At 28.2% G+C, this 27,920-nt stretch overlaps 4 protein-coding genes across 4 annotated transcripts; 3 read left to right on the top strand and 1 right to left on the bottom strand.

Annotated features, from left to right (window-relative positions):
* The first annotated feature begins 206 nt into the window (after positions 1–206).
* Positions 207–743, top strand: LOC135957563 (large ribosomal subunit protein mL63). Its single transcript, XM_065508338.1, has 2 exons — positions 207–460; positions 532–743. Exons 1-2 carry the CDS (start codon positions 290–292, stop codon positions 679–681), a joined length of 321 nt encoding a protein of 106 aa, XP_065364410.1. The 5' UTR covers positions 207–289; the 3' UTR covers positions 682–743.
* Positions 744–2,201: 1,458 nt separating this feature from the next.
* Positions 2,202–5,368, top strand: waw (Translation factor waclaw). The gene is made up of 5 exons (XM_065506641.1): positions 2,202–2,339; positions 2,405–2,981; positions 3,607–3,875; positions 3,945–4,878; positions 4,951–5,368. Exons 1-5 carry the CDS (start codon positions 2,281–2,283, stop codon positions 5,074–5,076), a joined length of 1,965 nt encoding a protein of 654 aa, XP_065362713.1. The 5' UTR covers positions 2,202–2,280; the 3' UTR covers positions 5,077–5,368.
* Positions 5,369–21,110: 15,742 nt separating this feature from the next.
* Positions 21,111–25,281, top strand: LOC135956226 (MATH and LRR domain-containing protein PFE0570w). Its single transcript, XM_065506640.1, has 3 exons — positions 21,111–22,474; positions 22,880–22,961; positions 23,024–25,281. The coding sequence occupies exons 1-3, from the start codon at positions 21,111–21,113 to the stop codon at positions 24,338–24,340; spliced, it is 2,763 nt and encodes a 920-aa protein (XP_065362712.1). The 3' UTR covers positions 24,341–25,281.
* Positions 25,282–25,795: 514 nt separating this feature from the next.
* On the bottom strand, positions 25,796–27,721 carry LOC135958355 (nuclear envelope integral membrane protein-like). The gene is made up of 4 exons (XM_065509260.1): positions 27,598–27,721; positions 27,036–27,540; positions 26,427–26,889; positions 25,796–26,370 (listed from the first exon to the last, which is right to left on the bottom strand). Exons 1-4 carry the CDS (start codon positions 27,719–27,721, stop codon positions 25,801–25,803), a joined length of 1,662 nt encoding a protein of 553 aa, XP_065365332.1. The 3' UTR covers positions 25,796–25,800.
* Positions 27,722–27,920: the final 199 nt, after the last annotated feature.

Here is a 27,920-nt window from a genome sequence, read left to right as displayed (position 1 = left end):
TATTTTATAAATTAGTATATTGACATATATGTATATGATTCTTGAATTAAAAATAAAATAAATTATAGTATTTGTTTTCTTTCACACTTTAAAAAGTATGGTAGCTTCATGCAAATAAAATTCTTTTCTGCACTGAACATACTCCTAACTCAAAAACAGCTGTATAAATTTCCCCCTATTTTCAACTGTCAAACTCATAACTCTTTTTTGGCAAGATTCACGCAATTTTTACGATTCTATCAATTTGTTTACATAAATCTTAGAATTTTTCAATAAAAATTAAGAAAAAATGCGTTTAACGCTAATAAATCTTTTCAAAGACACTGTCCCCGGTCATATATTCCGTGGCAAGAGACGTTTAGTGAAGCCAGTAAGTCTCAAAGCCATGGAAACACTTCAACGTGAATACGAACGTCAAGAGAAAACAATGTTACTTTTGAGACATCCATATTTGAGTGTTGTAAGTAGACATTTGGAACAATTTAGTCATGTTACTTTACTTTTAATTGAATTTTTTATTTAACTTTACAGGAAGAATCAGCTGGCCATGTCAAGGATTTAAAGAAATCTGAGGCAAAAATTAACATGTGGAATGATGCCAAAACTATGAAAAAGTTCAAACCACATGTAACTCTAGAGGATCGCTTAAATCATTTGAAAGTTAAAGCAGCTTGGGATTAAATGTTATATTAAAGTACTTATTAGTTGTTTTATTAATTTAAAATAAAATTTTTAAAAATGTAGTAGTGTTCATATTTTTTATTCGGACTATAGGAATTGGGTAGGGAGCAATAAGTAAATACTATACCTACTATAGTAAATAGTTACTTATTCTTAATACAAAAATAAGGTTGACTACTACCCTCTCAGCTCCATTACCGCTGCCAAAAAAACTGCAATAACCGTTACCGATAAATCATTATACATATCAGGTAATCTAGCGACAATTGTCACTTTAATGTCTCCAAGTGTGTAGTTACTTTAAAAGTTATTTTGTTCTGCATTTTATAAAGTAGTTCTTTTATCCACCAGACGTCAGTTGTCACAATTGTTGTTAGGTGTTTAAATTTTTTATTTTTATTCCAATTTATGGATAAGCCAATATAAAGTATATAATTCTGGGTATATTATAATTTTACTATCCTTTGTTAGATTATTTCAAAAGTATTTATTTATGTATTTCTATTTAGGCCCTAAATTTTAGGGACTAGTTTCTGTGGTGAGTAACACTAATATTATCTGACAGTTCAATTCCTAAAAATGACGCCAAGTAATCTAGACTCTAGATTACTTGGTTTTACAGATTCTAGAGTCTATCAGTTAAACGATACAATTTTTTTTACTAGCATTACTTACAGTTTATATATTCATAAATTATTTGAGCAATAATTTATTAACTCGAATAATAAAAAATAGGGCCTTGCTCACTAAATCCGAACGAACATTTTCTTTCTTATTTTATATTGAAAACAACAAATAAATTTTATTTTTTTTATTGTTTGCAATATAAAATAAGAAAGAAAATGTTCGTTCACATTTAGTGAGCCAGGTCCTTAATCTTTTATTCGTAGACTATTTGATACCGGTTTTTACTGTCCTATTATAGCTGGTATATTGAAGACTGGTCCTATTGTAGTAAGCATAAAGTAGTTGGAGGAAAGTTTGTTTACAAGCAATCGGTTATTGGACTGTCCAGGAGACTATTTGAGTTCAATTAGCTTCCGCTTAGGTGATAGTGATAATATTTTAATTTTGAATAGTATTAACACACAGTATTGTCGTATTTAAACACCTAAAACAACATAGGTTTTGATTTAAAAAAAAAGTAAACAATATTCCAATTTTCCTTTATTTTCAGTGTAATAATTTACTGTTACTATGTTATTGTTTTACAGAATATCATTTTACAGGTCTTAACATATTAAAAAGAACAAGCACAAAACATATGCACATTACAGTGATGCCAACAAAATATATTTAATGCCAAACAAAAGAAGAATTATAATTGGTCTTTATAAATGTTTCTGCTTTTTTAAATTATTGTGTAAATTATAATATTTTCATAACTTTAAAATATTTATGTTAATAAGTATATTGCAATATTTTTCCGTAATTTTACATTTTATCAAGATTAATAGTAAACTTAATTTTATTTCTTTGGTTGTTTATTTATTATATGTAGTTGTTAACACTTGTTTGTCATCTGCTTAAAATACCGGCATGGAATAAAAAAAAGTTAGATTTAATTTATCTTAAAAAAACAAAACAAAATAATTTAAAATGTTAAAAACATGTAGGTTAACATTGTGGAAACTCAAGAACAATCATTATCAATTGAAGTAAGTGTACAGAACTAATCAATTACAATAGTGCCGCAGACGTAATACTTTATTCTCAAGTTTAGACTGCATGCAACAACAACACGTTTTGTTACATCCAAGGCTAATGAAAATTCCAATCAAAACACCAATACCGATGAAAAACTGAAAGATTTTGAAAATATACCGGTGGAGCATATACGAAACTTTAGTATTATTGCTCATGTTGATCATGGCAAGAGTACATTGGCTGATCGTTTGTTAGAGTTGACAGGCGCCATATCACGTAACTCTGGCAGCCAGGTATTGGACAGTTTACAAGTTGAAAAAGAACGTGGTATAACGGTGAAGGCGCAAACGGTCTCCATATTCCACACATATAAAAATGTCAAGTATTTACTTAATTTAATTGATACACCCGGTCATGTTGATTTTTCCAATGAAGTCTCAAGATCATTGGCCGCCTGTGATGGTGTTATTTTGTTGGTCGATGCATGTCATGGTGTACAAGCTCAAACGGTGGCAAATTATCATTTGGCTAAGACACGTAATTTGGCTGTTGTACCGGTGCTTAATAAAATCGATATCAAACATTCCAATCCGGAGAGAGTTTGTAAAGATTTGAAAAATTTATTCGATATTGATACAGATCGGGTTTTAAAGGTTAGTTATGTTGTTAATTTGTATACCCTTCACCTTGAGTGGTAAGGTAATATTATATAAGTATGTCATTACGTTTGTAATTTCTACATTTTTCATTTGCGACGCCATAAAGTATATAGCCGTGTCTGTCTGTTGAAATCAAATTTCCGCTATAGTCCTGGTTCGGTTGCTATTTAACTTCGGTAAAATCGACCAACAAATGGATGAGATAGATATAAGCAAAAAACCAAGAATACCAACATTTGTTTACCTATTTTTGATGTATATATAGATTAGTAAGTCATTAACATAGATACTATAGATATCTAATGATAGGCATTTCAAAGACCTTTCCATCGTCGTAGATAAAGCCATAGAATTTCTGGTCAAAAGAGAGAAAAACTATTTTTTCATCAAAATTTTGTTTTTAGTAAAATGGATCAACATCCAGAAAAATATTTTTTCGCCAAAAAATTTAGTTTTTCCTCAAAAATTAGTTTTCATTAAAAAAATGTTTATGAAAAAAGTTTATAATTTTTTTTTCAAACTATCTTAAATAATACTTTTGTGAAGGGTAGATTCGTCAGATTGGATTTTTTGTTTTCATTAAAATTGGTTATTTTTAAAGTTTGCCATATAATTTTAGGTTTCCGCCAAACTTGGTACTGGTGTTCCAGCTGTTTTAGATAGAGTAATTGAAGTGATTCCCCCACCCAAGGTAGATCGCAATTCGGCATTTCGTGCTCTTTTGTTTGACAGTTGGTTTGACCGCTACCGTGGTGCACTGAATTTGATTTATGTTTTAAATGGAAAACTAGAAGTTGGTCAAGACATTCAGTCTTTGAATACGAAAAAGGTGTATCCAGTTAGGAGTATTTCATTGCTAACACCCGTCGAAAATGAACTCAGTTGTGTGTAAGTCAATGTTAAAATTGTATAAATTCAATGTTTAAATTATATATGTACGTAAATAATATTTTTCAGTTCTGCTGGTCAAGTTGGCTTAATCGCTTGCAATATGCGCAACAGTAAGGAATCCATTATTGGCGATACAATACATTTGAAAAACGAAAAATGTGACGCTGTAGGCAGCTTTAAGCCACAACAACCCATGGTTTACGCGGGTATATTTCCATCGGATCAATCGAAACATGTAGCTTTACGTGTTGCCATCGACAAATTAATTCTCACTGATTCAGGTGTTACAGTGAAAGTTGATTCCAGTCCTGCTTTAGGCCAAGGTTGGCGTTTGGGTTTCTTAGGTCTTCTGCATATGGAAGTATTTTGCCAGCGTCTGGAACAAGAGTTTGGTGCTGAACCGATAATAACTGCACCTTCGGTAACATATCGTATCATATTGAAAAATCCCAAAATGATTAAACAAATGGGCTCGGATACCATGGAAATATCAAATGCCGCCTTGTTTCCCGAACCCATAAACATCAAAGAATATTATGAGCCCTTAGTTAAAGGTACAATTATAACACCCAACGAATTTGTGGGTCAAATTATAAGTTTGTGCGTGGAACGTAGAGGTGTTCAAGAGAGTTCTATAAATATTGATAACGATCGTATGCTCATGAATTACATACTGCCTTTAAGTGAAATCATTTTAGATTTCAATGATCTTTTAAAATCGTTAAGTTCCGGTTATGCTAGTTTCAATTATGAAGACTATGGCTATCATTTAACAAATTTAGCACGTTTAGATATTCATCTCAATGGAAAACCTGTAGAAGAGTTGTGCCGCATTGTACATGTTACAAAGGCCAAAGATGTTGGTCGTGATATGACAGCTAAGCTTAAGGACATGATACCCAAGCAAATGGTACAAATTGCCATACAAGCTTGTGTGGGCAGTAAAGTATTGGCTAGGGAAACCATAAAAGCCTATCGTAAAGATGTCACCGCTAAATTGGTAAGTAATTGCAATAACTATTAAATTTGTTTTCAGTTATTTAAATTTTTATTTATTTAAATAAATTTTTAGTATGGTGGCGATGTAACACGTCGCATGAAGTTGCTTAAACAACAGTCTGAAGGCAAAAAGAAAATGCGACAATTTGCCAATATTCGTGTGCCACATGAAACATTTATCAATGTGTTAAAACGTTAAACGGATCAGAATATGTGATGGCTAGAAAACATCAAAATATTTTGGATGTTTGAACTAGATTTAAGAAAATGCCGTGAGTTTTTATTTTTCCTTACTCTTTTATTTTTAATAAAAAAAAAACACATTTGTATTGTCTAGTTACCATTATAGTAATAGAGCTTCTTACAAGATTATTTCAATTTAAATATTTTCATTTTCTGATTTATCTAATAAAAAATTGATTGCATTGTTTATGAGCTCAATCTTTTAAGATGAACATACATTTTTAAACATGTGTCCTCCCTAAAAAGTATTTTTGCCAATTTTGTGTAACGATTTAATTAAAGAAGAAATAACCAAAAAATTTATACAGCTCATGTCATTTCTTTTGTAATTTTTACTAGGGCTGTGAAAGTATTTTTTATATTCTGACCTCAGAAATTTATTTTACAGCATAATATCAAAACAATTAGTAGTTCTGTCACTGTCTCGAATCTTCACCAAAAAAATTATTGGTGAAAAAAGTTTCACGTTAACTTCAAATAAAAGTTTGGTGAAAAAATTTTTGGATAAAAATATTTTCAAAAAATCGAGGTGTCATGGTATGCTCTTATATCTCAGTCGATTTTCTTGATTTTAAATAACAGCCGAACTAGATATGTATGTTGATCTATCATGTTGTAAGTTATTTGGGGGCTTCGGAAAGTGATTTCAACAAATAAAATGGCTATACCGATTCCGCTATATATGACTATACAGAATATATATTCTTTATGGAAATGAAAAATTGTGGAAATTAAAAATTATATACATACATACATTTGTTACATACATACAATTTTTGTCCGATATATTTTTTCCAAAAAAATGATCTTTTTACATCAAAACGAATACAGTTGATGTTAAGTTTAATACGATACATATACTGACTCACAACTCGCTGTTAGTATTTATATACACAGTGCCATCTTCTAGTAGTATAATGAATTATCTAACGGAAAACCCTCGAATGTTCTATTTCTAGAATTATCACGTACAAATATTAGCAGCTTTAACAGTAAATGTTGTCATACTTATAATCAATGTTAATAACAGCGTGTTATCAACATTGTTGATAAGTAGAAGTTTCTACTGATGGAAATGTTTATAAACATGAAAATGTTACAGACCGTTGAATTCAAATTCGTAATGCAATTTCGTAACAATATTTCTGAATGAAAAAAGTTTAGGAAAACAAAGTCATGTTCGATTAATAATATGTATTTATCAAAAAATTCATTCCAATTATGAATTTTATTTTTCTGAGTTTGTAATCCAAATAGCCCCAAAATTTCATTATTTGTATTGAAATTGCAAATGACAGGGTTTAATTCGTTTGTCATCTCCAAGCACAAGTGAATGATAAGATATTCTAATTCTGCATTATGTACCTATCTATGTATGTAAACATTATTTATGCTAAAACATAAATTAGCATAATATTCATACTTATTTAGCATATGAATAAAGAAAAGTGTGGAGTATGTACTTAAAAGAACTGTGATAAATATTTGTGTTTATTGTTTAAATCAGCATACTTAAACAAGGAATATCACAAATAGCATTTTTTCTCTGTTATCATAGTATTTTTAATTTCTTTTTGTTTTTATTTATAATATTTATTAGTGTGACAAAAACAAAAAAAGTTATTTATAACCATAAATAATAAAAACAAAAAAAATATACATAAATAAATAAACAAAATTAATACAATGATACATTTGAACTTCAAATAGGGAAAAAACAAAACACAGATATTCACTCATACTTATACATATTTACAGCTGATGATTATACTCTTTCAAAAAAAGAGATTTATACAACAAAAACAATATAATAAATTAGTGGCCATTTTTAATTTTATAAATAAATGAAAGAGGTACACAAAAAAATTGTTTTATTAAAAAAAACCTATATTTTAATTAAATAAATCCTTTATCTTGAAAAGTTTATTAAAAAACATAGCTAATTGTTTTATTTTAATTTATCAAATAATATTATTTGATCTAAACATTGTTTATCATTATTTTGTTTAGCATTAATTTTCTCACTCAATTCAACTGCGCTCTTCATGCATTTCTTTCTTTGCATTGTATTCGTATTTTTGCCAAGTAATTTATTTCAATTTAACATTACAAATATGTATTTTTAAATGAATTTTAAATTATAAGTAGCTTTAATTATAATAAAAATTCTATTTAAAATATATTTAATTTTTGTTTTAATGTAAATTTGTGTTACAATTACATACTTATACGTATGTATGTCATGTTTTTGGCATTATTTTTTATTTTGCTCTTTCTGCTTCAATTAAGTTTGTTTACGTTTTTTCCATTATACAATTTTGTTGTTATTGACATAAACTAACACAAATGCACTAAACAGCTGGTTATTTCGTTTAATTTTGTATCTTTAAGTTAGCTTTTGTATTTTTCTGAGATGGGACTTTTTATTTGTTAAATTTACGATTTTTTTATTGCGAAATTTATGTTTCTAGAACTTAATAAAATATTATTATTATTAAATATAATAATCGATAATTCAAAAACTCTCATTTGTAAAGCATCCAGAGTTTCGGCCAACATTTTAGAAACGGCAGGTTGCGACAAACCCAAATTAAAATCTTTTCCAACACTAACCTGATACGAACCCTGTGCCAGAAATCTTAATGTTGTTGCCAATTTTATTTTTTTTTGAAATAAATGATGATTTAATTCCATCTTTCAAATAAGGCGATATTGTTTCCAGAACATTCTTAAAGGCGGCCTTATTTAGTCGAAAGTATCATTCAAACCTTTGCCGGAGTTGTTTTCTTAGTAAAATTAAGTTTTCTTTATTTTTTTGAATCATAAACATAAAAGATTTTTAAAAAATAACGTTTCTTTTTTTTATATAAAACTAAATCACCCCTATCGCGAATCAATATTTCACATGAAATATGTTCCCTTTTCCTTTTTTCGTTTATTAACTTTGTTCACGTGAAAAAATTCCACATTTTTAGATGGAATTTTGTAAACAATAAACAGCTGTTACGAACAAAATCAACTATTGTGAATGAAAAGTTCATGGGGAATTTCACGATAGCAATTTTCCCTTCGAGGGAAATGAATATTTCATGGGAACAAAATTTCACATGTTATTGCCGATAGGGGTGAATGAATCAGCTGACTTAAATATTAGAGATGTGTGTTTTGTGTTATTGCATTTTTCGATAAACAGTCGACGTCGACACAATACGGTTACAGAATACCAAAATAGTGTCAAGCTGACGTCGACGTCGACAGAAAATGATGTCGACTCAAAAACGATGACGACAACCAGAATAAGGGTGATTGAAATAATGGTAAATCTTTTATTACATATTATTTAGTTTTAGTCTTCTTTCTTGCAGAAGTTTAAAAGTTTCCATTGTTTTGCTAATGCTGACAAGTATAACAACATTCTATAAATATATTTTTGTTAAAATTTTAATGTAAATTTTAATTTGTCTTAGAAATAAACATTTATATTTGGTAAAAAGTCATATTTTTGAAAACTGAAATTACGGAATATAGTTTCTATTGTATTGTCACTTACTGTATGCGCTATCAGTTATTTCATGTAGTTATCTCTCAAATTTATTTAGAATTGTCAAGTTTATTTGTAAAATTCATTACTTCGCTTAAACTTTATATTTGTTTATAACAAACATACCCAACCCTGGCATTTTTGTTGACGTTGGCTGTTTACAGATGATTGCTATTTTCGTTATTTTTAATACGTTTGTGTATTTTCTACTTGTCACAGTGTTTTTTGTTGTTCAGATTTTATTAAGGTTTTATTTTGTTATATTAAAAATAAAAAATATTTCAGTAAATTAATAATTGTGTTTTTATAATTTAAAATAATTTAATTTAAATAATAATTCATGATTTTGATTTAAAAAAATAATTTTCTTTCACCTTAAAAATAAATAAAGAAAAAAACGAACATATACAAAAAAAGTGTCTACTACACCTGCAGTAATTTTTGTTGTTGTTTTCTGGTAAATACTCTTACATACAAATACAATTAAGTATTGCATTTGTATTTTTATAATTTTTTCGCATATATTTGTTAAAACAAAATAATTTATCAAAGAAAAACAAATTAAATCAAGTTATATTTTTTTAAACTTAAATTGTTTATGTGAACAAACATTCTCATTAAGCTATTTTCTTTTAATTCCATCATTTGTTATCTTCTCGTTAATACAAACATATGTATATTCATTCATACGGTGGTGTTCTTATTAAGAAAAATTTAAACAAAAACAATTTCTCAATTCTTGTGTTCCCAAATAAAAATACAAAGTTTTAAAACACCTTTAAATTAAATTCTTAACTTAAAAATGTTGCTCAAGTAAGAGTCATGTTCATGAATTATTTAAAAGAATTGAGTAAAATGGTACTTGCTTTTATTATCATTTATCATAATTATTGTTACCGATCAATTTCGTAATATAACGCCATTTTTAAATTGCAGATATACACACATACAGTACAAGTACATAATAGGTAAACAAATTTCGCCATTTTATTAAATGTTATTATTTCGGTTAATTCCCTTTTTCATTGAAGGGGGAAATTTATATTCTGTAGAGATACAGTTTGTAAAAACTCATAATAGTTTATGTTTTAGAAAAGAAAAAATAAATTTTCTTGACTTCCGTCTCCATTCCTTATTCTCGTAATTTCTGCAAGTAGGGATCTACTTATATTACTATGTAAAATTGTAAGTAAAGTATACAATTGAGCGGTAAATGAACATTGTAATCCATATCAATAACGTAATATGTATTTTTATACTATAGGTATAAAAATACCTAATACCTATACAAAATACTGTAGAGTCTGACCGAAACAGAACCGATCCTAATATTCGGTAAAAAAAATCATTACCGAAACAAACAAAAAATTCTATTAATTTTCGAAAGAGCATTTTTCAGCTGTAGATTTCCTAATCGCGAAAAATTTCTTGGGAATTTCCTTATAAGTTTTCTGTTTTAAGTTACAATATTATTTTTGCATAGATAAAACAGATTCGTGGTGATTTGTTACCAATCGTATGGTTCGATTATATTCATAGATAAAGAGAAAATCAGTTGACACAGAAGAATTACGTTTTAAGTAACCGAATTTTTGTCACCACAACTAAAATTGTTCAGCCACATCAGAAAAATTTGATTTATCAATAAATTCGTCTATTACAGCCATAACTATTTTCTCTGTAAGACAAAAACAGAAAATTGTTTAATTAATTATTAGGTCGAGAAAAAAAATTATTTTGAGAAAATAATAACATTATTATTAAGGCGATTTTTGGGTTAATCCAAAACCTAAACCGAATATTCTGTCGGACTCTAAAATACAAAAAGCTTACCATAATAATTCGGGTGTTGAATTGGGAAGAGAGAGACTAATGTCCCCTAGATTTGGGTTTCGTGTTAATTGCGAAAAAATACTTGATCAAATTTGATCGAGTATTTTGTACTAGAAAAAAGCAAATGGATCAACGTTTTTGATTTCCGTAATATTTCCTCCAAAAATTTATGATTTACATTTTTGGTTGAAATTAAATGAATAAACTAATAATTAAAACAAGCTTGACACTATTATATATTAATTAACGTAGTTATACTCAATTCCATTTGACTGAGATTATAATTTTGAGATTAAGATTAGCACTTTTGCATACCACATAATAATAACAAGAAAAAACGAAATTATTTTTTAGAAAAAAGTGTATTTTTACTTATTCTAACGTTTTGTATTATAATATAAATTTTCATAAAAAGTGGACTTAGCAGTTTTACACACTAAATCTAACGATATAAGATTTTGTAAATATCTTTCTGTATTTTTTTATGAAATAAAGCTACAAATGTCATAATTTATAATTAAATTTTTTTATTTTTATTATATTATTCATTTTGTTTAAGCAAATAGTATTCACTTTTTTTACAACAACATTTAATATGTACTCTTTATAAACAGATAAATGAATTATAATATAAAAAATATCATTCTACTATATAAATTCTTATTAAAGCGAATTGTTTGTGGTCATTTACGGACTACTCATAATAAGAATATGAGCCAAACTTAAAAATAACAATTTACAATATCTAAATACAAAACTTTACCACATTCAACCCAATAAACAAACAAAAAAATACGACATGATATCGAAAATGATATAAAAATATGATACATACAAAAACAAAATAATTAACATAAAATTGTTAGTATTAAATAGCACTTGGAATATAGATATAGTAATATTAGGAGCGATATCGCTTTCCCATAAAATTATGATATTTTAAATTATAATTCGTTATTATAATTTTGTTATCATTTAATAATTCCTAATATAACCTACACAATATTGTTTGGTTTATTGGGAATATACAAACTGTGAATTTTAACAGAATAAAGTGATAATTTTCTTTAACACTTTTTTTTAATATTAAAACAAAAAAATATTAAATGTGGCCTTTAAAAATGTAATTGGTGTATTTCAATGTGTTTCTCAAAATATCTCGGCTTAATGTGTCCGTTTTTGTGGCTTTCCTTCATACTCGATATTCTAATTTTCATAAAGTAAGTGACCACAAATAATAGACACATACCAGAACTTGGGCGATAAAATAATTGTTAAAAAATATGAAACTTGTTTTATGATATTATAAATTGAATTGATATACATTAGACTGACTCACTCTTTGTTAGCACCCTCAAAATATACCATTGTTTGTTTTAAAATATTTTGAGTCCGCACCATTTCAAGTTGAAATTGAGAAATCCAAGTGAATATTGGGAAAATACAAATTAAATATAAGAAATTAAATTTAATATTCATAATGTACAAATTGTTATTCTGAAAAAACTAGATTTATGGAACATATTTTACCCATTTAAGGAATTTTTGTATTTAAATGAAGTCAATGGCTAAAGTTATTATTGATTATTACGATACCTTAATCCAATCAAATTTTACACTAATTTGAATTTAAAATAGTTCTTTACGACAAAAAAATCACAAAATCATGAAATTTCTGGTACATTTTTTTTTCTTTAAATGGTTAATCCTCTAGTCCTAAGGATTTCAATAATACATATCAATAACGTGTACATAGTGCATATATCTAACCTTCAGGATACTCAAACCATGGCAGTTGAAATGCTTTTCTGTTAAATATCTAATTTTAGTTATAGAGAATTTGGATATTAATCATATTTAAAATCAAAAAATTGCCGGTCAATTTGGTTTAAGTATCGCAGCGAAACTCATCTGATATTTTCACATATTAAAATATCAAGTTTGTTGCTATGTGCAAAAATTTGTAAACATATTTTTTAAAATTGTATAATTTGAAAATAGCATTATTATTAACTGCGCATTAGTATCGTTATCTTTACTTTCAATTCTATTATGAAATCTTTTTTGCTTATGTATAAGTTTAATAGATATGTATACATGAGTGTTTGTTTAAATTTCTAAAAAAGGTTGTTGTACTCTAATCAATGCATTATATTTATTTATCTATTAAACAAATTATTTTTTTTATGCATATATTTACTAAAATTCTAATACATACATAAATAGTGTTTATTATTTAGGCAAATACAAATACAACATTTATATTTATTGCTTCTATTGTTGTGTGAATCTCAACAATATTATGATTGTATGAGAGTAATTTCTAGTTAAGAATAAAATATTAAACTGTAGTTAACATTAACCAAAATAATTAAGTCTCAAAAACAAATTGAAAACTGTGAATTCTCCAAATTAAGATCTCTGGGGGCTAATTCTCGAATTCGTAATCGAAATTTATTTCAAATGCTTCTTAGCTTACAAGTAAAAACTCGAAGGTTATATAAATTTCAATATATTTTATTCGATATCTAATAAGGAAATCCCAAAAAGAAAAAAAATTCGCATGTTCGAATAAGTATTCGCTCGTAAACGAATGCGGGAATAAGTCCGCTGGTTAGTTGTTATGTCAAATAAAATCTCCTAATACGTTTACGCATAATGATAGTGTAGGGTATTATAAAAATGATTATTTATTAGGGAGGTAGCGATTATCAACCCCCATATAATTGCCCTATCTGAAAATAGTGAAATTTATATATTTTTAATTTTTTAGTGCATGAAAATTCTTGCCTTGGTAATAATAAATCGAGGTAGTCGTGGTTTTTTTTATATCTCAGTCATTTATAGGGCGATTTTCCCGATTATAAAAACTTTTGGAAGAAGGCGAAAATAAAATCGATATGTAAGAAAATGATGTAAAAAGCATCATGATATTTCAATATTTATTTTATTTCGATAATTACTTTTTTTATTTTTTTTCGCACAGTCAATTTTTTAAATAGTGATTGAAAATGAATCAAGATTGAAATGAGTCAAGATTTTCGAAAATTTAAAATCCAAAATAATAAATCATTTTAATACTGTATTGAAGCGAAAAACTATCTGATAAGTACTCAATTAATAATTCAGGAGTTTCAAAAACGATACAAATATTATGTGAGACATGTACTGTAAAAACTCTACCTCGTAAAACTACTCCAAGACAATATAATTTAATAGCAAAAGAGTTTAAAAATTAGCAAGAAGTTACCAGCCTAATGTATATAATGTTTTTATACAAATTTATTTTTAAAATAATAAACAAGTATTTTAAATACATATTACAAAAAAATTATATACTTTGTATGCATATACTAAGTACAATATGTACTATATACTTATGTACATTCATACATACCTACATACATAAATATCTTAAAATGTCTTTGACCGCAGTTTATTTCCGTCTTTTGTTGCATTGAACGTGTCATTCCGTCTGTCTATACGTAAACAACACAATTTTTGTTGTATAGAATAAAAAAAAATAAAAAATTTAAAACAAATTACCTGAAAACCAATTTAAAAAAATATATTGTACATACAAGTAATTAAAATAAAAGTAAAAACAATTTATAAAAAACAAACAAAACACTCTTGCGTTTTGTTTTGCTTAAAGTTCTGAATTTAGTTCTCCGTATTCATTCTATGTTTCAATTTCTTTTTGTTTTGTTCTGTTACGACTACATTAAATGAATACGAAGACATAATAAAAAAAATCGAATTTTCATGACCCTGAAAAAGTACGCTCTGCTATACAAAATAAACACAGACAGACAGACAAGATGTTAAATGACCGACAAACCGACATTCAAATTTGTATGTATAGGCCATGCACACACAACTATTAACCAATACATACATAAATACAGACAACTACAGACTGTTTGGATTGGTTGTGGAGGTTGGAAAGGGGGTCATGATGCCCCCTAGACAATCAAATAGAGAACATCAAAAAAACAATTAAGAGTGCTATATTGGGCTGTGCCGAATTTTGTATACCCTTCACCGTAGCATACTTTAAGATAAAGATTAGAATAATTTAATTTTTGGTTGAAAAAAATTTGATGGTGATGAATTCTTTCAAAAACTTTTTATTTGGTATTCGTATTTTGAATTTCAACATATACCAAAATGTCTTTCCATGTCCTGGGGTCCTCTATGTCGACATTATAAAACGTACATACATATGTATGTACAGTGGTGGCCAGGAATTTAAGACAAAAATTGTTTGCTAAATTCCACGTGATTGTCAATTATTTTTTCAAATATTTCCACAAATATATAAGCATGAGGATTGTTTTAACACAAAAGTGTGTTTTATTCGACTTTGTCAATTCATACATATTCACCACGAACACATACAATTTTTTTACAACTTGACCAAAAAAATTTTTTTTTAAATAAACATATTTTCTCACATTTATATCATTATATTTTTATTATTATAAAATATTCGGACCAAATTTCGTATTTTTAGTTCCATTAGTTTCGGTCATATCACGTTATTAACATCGGATGTTCGCTGAGGTGGGTCAACGTATTTCCACATATCTTTGTCGATATATGCTTTACCGATTTTTCCATACATTTTTCAGAAACTAGAAACATTAATAAAAAATTTCATACCCTTAGAGGTCCTTTTATTTTGGCTCTATAGCACTTAAAATTCAGTTGATGAAAAAAATTCAAGTATTTGTCTTAAATTGGTGGCCACCACTGTATATCTCATAATCTGCAGGTCTTGAATGAAATACCTGATAAACTCATTTTCTCTGCCAAAGAGTAGAGGGCTGGTTAATATAAAACTTGAGCTGAATCATAGAAAAATACAATTTTTCCAGTAGTCAGCAAACAATTAAAATAAAAAAATAAATTTCAACCTTAACGGTTAAAATATAACTTAAATTATTATTATTTAATCGTATGTTTTAAAATTGGTGGATTCATTAAAAAGATCTTTTAAAAAAGCACTCCCGCAGTTTTTGAAAAATTTGACAATAATAGGTCAAAATCCATATTTAATTAAAAAAGTGAGAGGTAATTAATTATATGTATTCTGAAAATAGAATATTATGGTATTGACAAAACAATGGAAACTTATAGGGTCCCTTTAGTGATTCAGTATTTTTTTGGTCATCCCTTGTTTTTATAACCAGGGTTTGTCATTCCGTTTGTAATTTTCCGACCCTATAAAGTATATATCGATGGCTTAATATAAAAAGGCCCTAACTCGTGTTTTTTTAAGTCGAGATTTTTTTGACTAATTATGATATATTTATCGAAATAAACGAAAATCTGGACTTACAAAAAAAACACGAGTTAGGGCCTTTTTATATTAAGCCATCGATATATATATTCTGGATCATATAGATAATATTAAAAAAAAATTAAATTTTAAAACTTAAAAAAAAAATTTTTTTAAATTTAAAAATTTTTAAAATAATAATTCGAAAAAAATTTTTTTCCAAAACTGAAAAAAAAACAATTTTGGGAAAAAATAAATTTTGTTTATCTAAAAATATTTATAATTTGTATTTTGAAGTATAATTTGGTGAAGGGTATATAAGATTCGGCACAGCCGAATATAGCTCTCTTACTTGTTTTATTATTGCTTCATTGGTTTTTTATTATACCTTATAACCGCATCTGTTCTAATTTCGAGTTCTAATTTTAAGTCCTATGGGATCTGATGATTTGGCAGAACACTTCAGAACATGTACCTAATTGAATTGTAACCACTCGGTTTAAACACTAGAGGTGTGATTGTCATTGTCGTGCTGGAATCTTCAAACTAGGGACATATTTTCCTTAGCGTATGGATGCATTACATCGTTAAAATTCAAGTCAAAGTAATTTTTTTCAACATCAACACACCAAACATGATTGTCTTATTTGTGTGCTTTGGATCCATTGGTTTTAACTTACAAATGTCCTATCACTACCGCTTATATTAATATAACATAATACAATTGTATTTGTATTCATCCGAAACGAGAACAATATTCCTTTTCTGTCTCCACCAGTTTAAATGTTCTTTGTCAAATTGAATACGAGGTCAGAAATTACTGTTGCTCTGCGGCTAACAGTTCGAGAAATTATTTATAATTTTAGATTATTGATAACCTCCCGCGGAGTACTACATATTCTGAATTTCTTAAACTCTCTAGCTATGAAGTTATATTGTGTTTTACATCGATTTCTTATATATTAGCGGTATTCACAATGTAGAGTACTTAGCCTGGTAATGTAGTAAAAGAGCACAATACCAAAAAACTAAAAACAAAATACATTTGAAATTGAAATGTTTGTCAATAAATAGATTCACTCACTGTCTTTTTATTGTCTTTATTCTTATTTAAATTATAAATACGCCGACTACTGGTTACATGCCGAACATATGTATGTATGTATGTATGTAGGCACGGTTACCCTATATTTTATGGGGTCGCAAATGAAAATTGTAGAAATAACAAACGTAACGACAAACTTATTTACATATGTATACCCATAACACTAATGGTGAAGGGTATAAAAACAGTTAGATGTACATCTTTGTATACATGCAAATGAACTTCTTTCAAAGTGTTTTGCATTTGAAATGTCCATGTGTTCGTAGTATCTATGAATGTATATGTTTGTTCTTGACGTGCCTTGTGACCTTGAAAATTTTTGAACGTTTTATACAGTTAAAATGAAAACAAAACAATGCTACTGCGAATTATAAACATAAACAAATATACACATGATATGTATTCTTCATTATTTTCATACACAACAATACGTCTTCGTAAAGTGCACTCTATCACCAAATAGGTACGAACCCACACCTACCAATTCATTAAATATACATATGTATGTACATAGTTTTTCCCTTTGTTCTGTGTGTTTTTTGCCACAACCCCTTTTTGATATCCCATTTTAATATACATAACGTAATAATAAACATAACAACAAACATTAAATTTCTAGTATATTTTGTTTTTGGTAAAAACAACACACATACAATGTAAAAAATGTTGATAAAAAATAAAGCAAAAATAAAACAACACATGCATACATACTTGTGTATATTGAATTAGCAAAGTGTTGCACTCAATTTAAAATTTAAATTTTAAATATATATATTTATTTCTCTCTTTCGTTAAGCTAATAGAATGTCAGTTCATTATGCAGGGTTGCCTAGCATGAAAACTTTTAATTCAGCATAGTTAAATCACACAATTTAAAAAGAAAAATCTAAACTCGCATTTATAAAAACTATTTTTTTTTCGTAACTTTATGTTCAAAAATAAACTAACTTATTATTTATTTCGACAAATTAGCATTTAAAACATAAGACTCATTTTATATTTTGTTATGTTAATTTTTTGCAATAGTTTTTCTATTTGTCATATGAAACTGAAATTCAAAGAAGTATTAATGAAATCATAAGAAATGGAACATTAAAAGTTTTCAAAAAATATATGTGTATATGGTTCTCAATAAATCTGCCGTAAAAGGAATTGACAGAATGATAGTAAAAATGTTTAGTATCAGTTATAAACAAAGTAGGCTACCGATTCAAAACGGCAACAAGGTAACGGTAACGCTAATTTGGATTATTCCGGTAACTTTGCATTTTGTGTTATTTCGGTAAAGGAAACTTCTTCATGAATTAAATTATTAATAAAATTTACAATATTATTAATAAAATTTACAATATTAATAAAATTTACAAAAATTAAAAATAAGTTCACAAAGTTGGTATTCTATTATATTTTAAATTATTAAATTTAAAAATTTTTTGTTTTTATAATTTCAAATTATATCGCACTGGTTCCTCTAAAGAGCGTCAACTTAAAATTTTAAAATATTCAGTAGGAGCAAAAAACTATTTTGTTTTCAATACATTACAATGAAACATACGGATACAGCTGTATTTTTTAGCGAAAGAGTAGAGATAATGATAGCAGATTTTTACAGTGAGTAGATATGATCACTGCACAACGATTTCTTGCAAAAAGTGAAAATTGACAAATTTTGAGTTGACACTCTTTAGAGGAACTAGTGCGATATATTGAATATAAGCTAAAATGCAACAATCTCAATTCAAAGCTATAGTTTATCATGACAAAAACGATCTTGTCTATTATATTTTAAATTTTGTAGATTTCAATAAAATCAATTATTAAAATAAAAATGTTGCATTTTTATAATTTCAAAATATTTATAGAATATGGGTAACGGTATATACGATTATATCAATAACGGTAATTGCAGTTATTTCGGTAACGCTAACTTTGGTTATAAAGCATAAGTACTCTCAGTGCCGACCAATGATTTAGATGCTTATGTCTAAAATTCCTATCCTGTCGCAAAACTAGTGAAATTTTATTATAAACTTTAGAATTTAAAGATTTGTATTTATTTCCTTTCAGAAAATAATTAATTTTATAAGTTAAATTGTTGTGTAAAAACAGTAAAGTAATTACTTTGTGTATATTTCAAATTCATTGCCCTTTAGTTTACATCAATATATATTTATATATAAAATTTGGCAACTCTTGTTTAATTCAAGTGCAGAAAAGAGACAGGCTGATTGTGTTCACTCAATGAATTTGTGAAGTGAATTGCTTTGCATTTTTTTTATTTTCATTAGAGTTGAATTAAATTTGACATCATCAACATATCAAAACAACTGTAAGTTAAATATGAATATTTGTCTTAAACCATAAATAAAAATATTTAAAAAAATATCAGTAACTTAAAAATAATAAAGAACAATAGCATTTATATAAATAAACTACGTTATTTACAAACAAAACTTTTTGGATTAATTAAAAAAAGCAGAAAAAGCCATCAGCTGATTGCTAATAAATGAAAAGAAAACAAAGCAACAATTGAAAAAATATTAAAACGGAATAGACAAAAGAGCTGAATGCATTAGTGTGAGTGTAATTGAGTACAAATTTTTAAACAAGGAAAAGTGAAAATATTTTGTCGAAATATTTTATAAAATAAAAGAAATTCTGTTATATTAAAAAGTTTAATATATTAAAAAATAAGTATGTACTAATATAATTTCATAGATTAAAATTAAAGTATTTTAATTTTCCCTAAACGAAAATAAACAAACAAAATATACAATCAAGTTCAAGCTAAAAAAAACGTCAACAAATATAGTATTTGTTGAGTATGTTCTCAATTATATTGTTGTTGTTGTTGGTTTTTGGCGGGGTGTATGAGTCGTTTAGGTTCCGTTGTTTTTTTCGGTTTTTCTTATTGGTTTGTTGTTCGTTGATTAAGCACTCAATTTTTTAGTTTTTGTTTTATTTATTTTTCACTCTGTGTAATTGCGTTTCGTATCGCTGTACACGTAGCGTATTCACTAAACAACAGCAACAATATTCAAAAGACTATAGGACAAGGAAACAAAAGTGCAGTTAGTAAATTAAAGATAAAATAAATATTCATACTACATATTATATTTATCATTCATATATGATAATAATAAATATTTATAAATATAGTGCAAAAGATGTAAGTTTGTGTTACTAAATCAAAGAAAAAAATAATTTTTCAAAATTTAAACTGTGAATAAAAAGGGTGTAAATTTGTGTACATAATTGTATCGCATTTGTTGTATCTTATTTCCCAATATATAAATAAATGATAAATAAAATTCCTTTTGTGAAAGAGAGAGTGATCCCATTTATTTATTAATATGCACTTTTTTTTGATTTCTTTTATACATTTTCTTCTTCCACCTGCAATTTCTGCTAATTTTTTTACTCATTTCTGTGTACGAGTGTGTGTTTTTTTTTGCCAATTCTTGCTTACATATCGACACATGTATGTAGTTGTGAGTTAAAACAACAACATTTTGTTTTGTAAACAATTTTTTGCAATTTTTCTCTTTTAAAGCTTTTACTAAATGTTGCCATATTAATATATCCACTGAAAGAAATAAAATTATTTCTTTAAGTGAACTAGTTGGGAAGAATACAATTTCAAAGATACAAATATATTGGATGTAACTCACCGATCTCTAATTTGTGTTTACAATTATTTATACAGTATGAAAAAGTATATGATTTTATATTGTATTTTAATGGGTTAATAAATTGGCCCTATAGAGTGATATAAATTTTGTTCAGACTGGTTCACAAATCGAAGAGAAATAGCAATATATATAGATATCTGAGCTTTAAAGCTCTATAACTTCCAAATATATAGGTTCCTGCCCAAAACATTTTTGATTGATTACGGTTCTTTTTATCAAAATACATGCTGCGATAAAAAATGACATTAGTAAATATTGTATAAAATTTTTTGTTTCTACTGTAAAAAAAATAAAAGTGTAATTACGTCCGTTTGCATTTAAAAAAAAATAGCTTTCAAAGTTATTTTGCCAACATTTTTTTTAAAAACTTTCGAGTTCAAAATATTGTAATTTATTTTCACAAAATACTAGATTCTAGATTTTCAATAATAAATTTTTTCATTAAAATTTTTAATAAATAACCTTTCTATAACTTTCTTTTTCAGTTTGTAATGTTTTAAATTGAACATTAAGTTTATAATAATAACTATTTAAAATGATCAATAGTGTAAATGCTTTGGAATTTTTAAAACCAAAATTGATAACCATGGATAAATTTAATACTACAACTACCACAAAAATACTTCCACCTTCTTCGCTCTCACAAACGAGGACCTTTGTAACAATTAGTGGTCATCATCACAACACTGCTATTGATTCACAGCCACAACAACCGTTTTTATTTAACGATGAAATAAAACAGCAGGAACGTGTTAGAGTTCAACATTTAGAAAATCATACCAAGTTACAAAACAATAAATGTTGGAATAATTTTCGTACCTTATACAATTTAAGTGCCTCCTCAGGTGTTAAGGATAGGGAAATGTGTAAAATACGCCAAGCAAAAGACGATAATGAAGTAGATGTTGTAAATGTAGAACATTTATCCTCAACAACAATAACACCAATTAATATACAAAATAAAAGTGCCTTTACTTTAGATTTAAATAATAAGAAATATCACAATATTAACAATAATAATAGTATTTGTGGCAATAATAATAATATACAAATAGATTCTTCAAGAATCGACGGAACCAATAATAACTATCAGTTATATTGCAAACAATATAATACTAATTATGGCCTTATAAATAAACAATCACCCACAACAACAATGATTGTGATGTCAACGGGAACTCAGCCACAAGCCTCAACAGCTACCACTCAACGTACTGAAGATCAAAATAAAGCTTATCGTCATATTGAAAGTGTCCACAATTATGCTAAATCAAAATCATATGAAGATGATGATGGCAACAATCAGTCTCCCAATGGTAGTCGTCATAGCAGTTACATTGATGACGAAGAGGATGATGATGACGATGAGGAAGATAATGATGATGACGTTGATGCAGAATATGATAACGATGACGATATTGACTATGAGGATCGTTTAGAATCGAACGTTGATTTAGATGGCGACTACGAAGTTATTTTCAATAGAAGCAGACATAGATTTCAAAAACTGTCCACTTCATCAGATGGTGCTCTTTCAACTAGAAATGATAGAATAACTAGCAGCGAACATAACAAATCTGCTCAACTTGTAAATATTTTAAAAGATCATAAAATTCAAACTGTTAGAGAAAACAACAAAAACAAAGATAGTAATGAGGATGAGGAAGTTCACATAGATGTTGATGTTGAAACTGTAGAATCACAATCTCAGTCGCCCAACATTCCAATCGTGGACTCAAATTCTTCAACTACAATTGCTAGCATGGTAAACGAACCTGCTGCTGCTGTTGCCTGTATTAAACCCGATCATCATGCTCGTCGACCTATGAATGCGTTTTTAATATTTTGTAAACGCCATCGTGCTATTGTTAAGGAGCGTTATAAAAACTTAGAAAATAGGTAAGTTGTGTGTAACACATGCATATAACGTCGATCAGATATTAACAATTGTATTTAGTCATTTTGTTTTGAGGGCACTATATTGTTCAATTCACAACCTATGCACTGGAAAGAAGGGCAAATAAATCTGTCTTCTAAACAGAAAATTCGATTTTAATAATATTTGCCATGCTATAGAAGAGTTGTAGTTGAGATTAAGTTTTGAATTTTGACTTTAAAAACCATACCGTTGTAAAGCTAAAATATTTTTAAACATAACTTTTGAAAACAAGAAACAGCAATTAATAAATTATACAACAATACATTAACACAACTCCGGTTGTGAATTGGGCAAATGTATTGTTTTCGGAACAAAATTATTTTTATATTTGAGCTCGAAATAATAATCCTTCAATTTTCTTTTAGAGCCATAACAAAAATATTAGGAGACTGGTGGGCCTCCTTAGAAACGAATGACAAAAAGTGTTTTACAAGTTTAGCTCAACAGGTACAGTAAAATTCAGCACATATAGTAATATTTATATTATTAAATACAACTGTTCTGTTTAGAACAAAGATGCTTTCTTTTCAGCAAATCCCAATTTTAAATGGTACAAACTACCAGCACCTCCTTTACGAACTCTAACAACACGTCCAGCCAATGCTTTTGGCCCAGAGTATCAAGAAGATAACGAAGCCAGTACTCTTGAAATTATAAGCAATAACACACGTAGTAGCAACAATCATAGTAACTACTTTAAACTGGCCGACGAAGCACAAATGGGCGATTTAAGTCAATTAATGCTAGATAAATCAAAGGCCACGAAACAATGTGCGGACTTGCAGCAAGCTCTGGGAGAAACATCTCAATTTATGAGTGCTCATATTACAGGCAGTGCTGAGGGCTTAGATGAAAATCACTTAAAAAGACGTTTCCACAATGAGAATAGTTTTTCGAGTAACAGTAGTGAGGAAGACATGTTAGAGCCAAAAAAGAAAAGTGCAAGATCCTGTAAGGGTAAAAGATATCAGGAATTAATAAATTCCGGTCAGATAGCCACAGCTGTAAAGAAATCAAAGTCCTCAATACGTTTAGTTGTTGGTGGTGGTGACAACTCCGATGTGAACATTAAGCAAAGTTTCTCAAATGTAAATAATTTAATTAGCAACCTTAGTAATGTCTGCCCCAAGCGTACTGTGTCCGAATCCGAAAATATGTTGTCATACGATTTGGGTGGTTTTGATTTGGAGGAAAGAATTAAAGAGCTGCCCGCTTTAAATTTGGATGATTATTTGCAACGCAAACGTAATACAAAAAAGAAAAAGAAGTTTTCTTCCACTGGCAAAAAGAGGGGTGGACAACGGGGTAATACTACAACCAGCAGCAACAACAATGGCAATTCAAATGAAAAATCCACACAACGAATTCAAGTTGCAGCTGCTGCACCCTTTCAACACATGGCCAAACAGCATCAGCAAGCTGCTGCCACTGCTGTGGGTAGTCAAAAACGTAAGGCTCGCAAAGAAAGCATTACACGTCGTGATGTCGCGGCCATAGAACAAGAAGCAGCCTCTTTGTTACCATTGACTATTAATGGTTGTTGCTATTTTCAAGATGCGCCCACAGCCCTTAAATATAGAAAAGCAATTGAAAAAGACACTGAAGCAACAGCAACTGCAACATCACAATCACTTAATAATGTTACATCAACAACATCACCAATCATTCCTTTACAACAACTTAACTCTGCATCATCAGTATCTGTTGATATTTTCAATAACATTAGTTGCAACAACAACAACACCTTAAATGACAATATATCGTCTACCTCAGATTTACTCATACTGGCCGAAGTAGCTGCCAATCGCACTGAACTAAAGCATTAATTCGTTTATAAATAATATGTATATTGTATGTACTACTCTTCATATTATGTGTAAGTTATTATTAACACATTATAATATGTTGTTTTTATAATAATATTTATTTAATTCTAGTTAAATATGTGTTAACTAATTTAATTTAATTATTTTTACATTTACAAAATGTGCAATATTTGTTATTTATCTTTTCTTTCTTTAGTTTTTTTTTTTTTGGATTTCTTTTTGTTACGTTATTGGGAATCAGATTTCATGTGCTAATATTTAACAACTTCCCTTTTTATTCTCAATAATATTGAACTTATATCTGTTAATTACTGCACGACCGTCTATTACCTAAAATCATTTAATACAAATAAAGTCTTATAATTTAAACAAAAAGGCACTGGAAACTGTTTCTTAACAATCACAAATATAGAGAAAAGAAATATATCCAAAGGATTATTTATAATTAATTTTTTTAAAAATTTAACTTCTTATTTTGTATGGAAAAGTCATTTATTTTATTATTTATAAAGGCATTTGTTTTTAATTCATGTTTAGTTAATTCTTTCATGCTGCCTAAATTGAAGAAAATGTTTAATTTGTTATTTTAGTCAGCATTAAGTTATTGCTTTCTAAATTTCTTACACTAAGTAGATTTTTAAGTAAAACTTTAATTTCTTAAAATGAATTTTTTTTAACTATACAAAAAAGCCTTATTGTCATATTATTGTTATAAACAATTATTGTTGTAGTTTAAGTCCATTTTATTATTTCTTTTTGTTATATGCCACTATCTATACTTTTAAATGATTTCTCATTAATATGTTCAACAACAAACAGTTTATAACAATTAGAAAAGAATTTTAAATTAATCTAGCTTGTTAAGTTTTATCTCTTTGAGTCAATCATATATTACAAATATTATCATCAAATAAAGTTATATTTGTTTTTTAAGAATTAAATGAAGTGGCGTTTTTAGTTACTTTTACTAGTGAATATATTAAACATAACGTAGTTTATACTTTTTGGTTTTGGCAATGCTGTTGAAAGTATAGTTATGTACATTCTCACCACTTAGGTTTTTTTCAACTGAGTTAGGTCTTTGACAACATAGTTTCCGATCTATGGCAGAACTCCAGCGTTGTGGAACTCACCTATCACCTATAGTTTTTATTTCTCACCATAGTTTCATAATGAGGAAGTAAAAAAAAAAAATGTTTAATAAAAATATGATTTCCTTTAATACCAATAATTCTTAAAATCCAAAATACATGTCACAGATTTCAGATTCGTTCAGAAGTGGAACTGATTTAATTTTTAAATTTTGATAAAAAAAATTTTGCAAGAAAAAGCATTAATTTACCTTTTGTAAAGAATCAAAAATTAGTTCAACTCCCGAACGGAATTGATTTCTAGCATCAGTTTTGTAAAAAATTTGTTTAAAATGGAGCAATAAATCAATTAATAAACAAATACATTTATCAGTCATCATCGCTAGTGGGATTTTCAATTTTAATCTTAGGATTACTGACATAATGTTTTTTTGCTGATGATATCATACGAGACGAACGAGATTGAACACGTTGAACACTGCTAGAACGCTGCAGTTGGGATGGTGAGGGTGTGGCACGGCGACGACCCGATAACAGTAAATCTGAAGTAGAAGCAGCAGCACTTAAACGACGAGAATGAGCAGCCAGTGGCACATGAGAATGATGATTTTTTGGTGTATAATCACCTTCATCTGGTTCATCATTGGCGAATGCAGGCGTTGAACGATGATAAATGGGTGTAGCATGACGTGGTGTTATTATAATGGGTGGCTTTTCACTTAATATAAATGAACCATCGGGTAGTGGATAAAGTTTTTGTTTCGTCAAATCATGTTCTCCCAAACTTACGTCATCTGATCCTGAAGCATAATCATCAATGCGCTGTTTAGAAACAGAGTTTTCCAGTGATGCATTCACAACTGGCTTTTGTGTAGGAGTTCGTCGCTGCTCTGTGCCAGAATTATCAGTTAGCGAAGGACGTGATTTACTGGATTTAATCTGTTTAAAATATTGAGATAATTTAAAACGTATAGAAATCAAACAATTGTGTATACCTTCCAATCTTTATATTGAGGGCTATTTACGCGCCATTGTTGACAATCATCTCTTAGTTCTTTTACTCTAGTACCACTACCACAAATTTTTTTCTCATTCAAATATTCCTTGGACGTTGTAGATCTGAAACTCATAATTTTTTTCAAAATACGTGGAAAATAATACAATGTAATGGTCATTAGTGTGATTGCTAGGGTGGCTTCTTTAAAATTACTGGACAAATAGATCATTGCCAAAGACATCAGCTGCAATAGCCACTTAATAATATTCTTCGAACGCTTGTTCTGTGGTGGTCCCCAGCGATAACAAAAAAAGAAGGAAATTATGCCGGTAATTATAATGTACCAACACACATAGTTACGATATGTCAACATGATCATTTGAATATTATCCCACAGCATACGTAAGACATAGAAACCAACGGTCCAGCCGCCTATTAAAACGCCATACATCATTGTACGCCTGAAATGAAATCGCATCGAAATTTTGTCATTAGATATTCATACTGTCTATGTTACTGACTTAGTATTCCAGGCACATATATAATAAGGTCAAGTCTAATGTACATATGTATATATTAAAGTCTCAAAGGACACATTTATACTTACTTGGGCATTAATTTTCCCGACAACCATATAAGGAAGAGAAATGATGAACATATACCAAACAATATGCCTGTGATATAGTAAAACAATGAATTTGTACTCAAAATACCAGCAAACAGGAACATTAAAATACCACTCAGTAACTGAATAGACCGATAATAGTCAATAATATCTTGGTACAAAGTAACATTATAGGACTTTACAGTCTCAATGCCAATGCATTGTTGCATAAAAGGTGACAGCGAGAGACGCGTTCGTTTTTGGGAAAATAAATTCAAACTGAAGAGAGAACGATGTTCCGAGTAGTGTTCTTCAACTTCAGCCGGCGTAGCACCTTCATATTGAGTATAGTCATCGCCCTCAATTTCCAGTTGTAACTCAATAGTTTCCAAAATGCGCCCCAATGTTTTTGGTTCTCCCCTATAGCAATAAGTGTTTAAATATTTTTCAAAGAAACCCCGTTTTGAGGGTTTAAAATGAAATGTGGTATTTGCTTCCAGAAAAAGTACTAAAATACAAATAATTTTTACTACTTTATTGTTGGTTATTAAAACATAATACCTGCCTTTAAATTTATCAACAGATTTTATATTCGGGTTTGAATTTTTATTAATATTTATTTCAACGGTTAATGAGTTTGGTATAATTAAAACCCAAAGTAAAATTAATTTAAAAAATACTAGACTCATTTTGTTAAAATACTTTTAGGTTCTTTATTTCCATGTCTATATTAACTAATGTAGAAATGAAGAAAAGTAAATGTCAACAAAACATAAATGTAACTGTAAAGTTCCAGACTTTCAGCTAATCTACCGAGATGGGGAAAAAGAAATGTCAGAAAGATCGTTAACCCTTAAATGCAAATGGAAGTATTTCAAATACATTTGA

Source organism: Calliphora vicina, chromosome 4 (genome assembly GCF_958450345.1).
Source record: "Calliphora vicina chromosome 4, idCalVici1.1, whole genome shotgun sequence".
Lineage (NCBI taxonomy): Eukaryota > Metazoa > Arthropoda > Insecta > Diptera > Calliphoridae > Calliphora > Calliphora vicina.
This window is presented reverse-complemented; position numbering and strand designations above follow the sequence as displayed.

Coding starts and splice junctions, on each gene's coding strand:
- LOC135957563 (XM_065508338.1), top strand. CDS start 290: ATGCGTTTAACGCTAATAAATCTTTTCAAAGACACTGTCCCCGGTCAT. Junction 461..531: donor GACATCCATATTTGAGTGTT/GTAAGTAGACAT, acceptor TTAACTTTACAG/GAAGAATCAGCTGGCCATGT.
- waw (XM_065506641.1), top strand. CDS start 2,281: ATGTTAAAAACATGTAGGTTAACATTGTGGAAACTCAAGAACAATCAT. Junction 3,876..3,944: donor GAAAATGAACTCAGTTGTGT/GTAAGTCAATGT, acceptor AATATTTTTCAG/TTCTGCTGGTCAAGTTGGCT. Junction 4,879..4,950: donor AAGATGTCACCGCTAAATTG/GTAAGTAATTGC, acceptor ATAAATTTTTAG/TATGGTGGCGATGTAACACG.
- LOC135956226 (XM_065506640.1), top strand. CDS start 21,111: ATGATCAATAGTGTAAATGCTTTGGAATTTTTAAAACCAAAATTGATA. Junction 22,475..22,879: donor TATAAAAACTTAGAAAATAG/GTAAGTTGTGTG, acceptor ATTTTCTTTTAG/AGCCATAACAAAAATATTAG. Junction 22,962..23,023: donor TTACAAGTTTAGCTCAACAG/GTACAGTAAAAT, acceptor TGTTCTGTTTAG/AACAAAGATGCTTTCTTTTC.
- LOC135958355 (XM_065509260.1), bottom strand. CDS start 27,721: ATGAGTCTAGTATTTTTTAAATTAATTTTACTTTGGGTTTTAATTATA. Junction 27,541..27,597: donor ATCTGTTGATAAATTTAAAG/GCAGGTATTATG, acceptor TTTGTATTTTAG/TACTTTTTCTGGAAGCAAAT. Junction 26,890..27,035: donor TCGGGAAAATTAATGCCCAA/GTAAGTATAAAT, acceptor ATTTCATTTCAG/GCGTACAATGATGTATGGCG.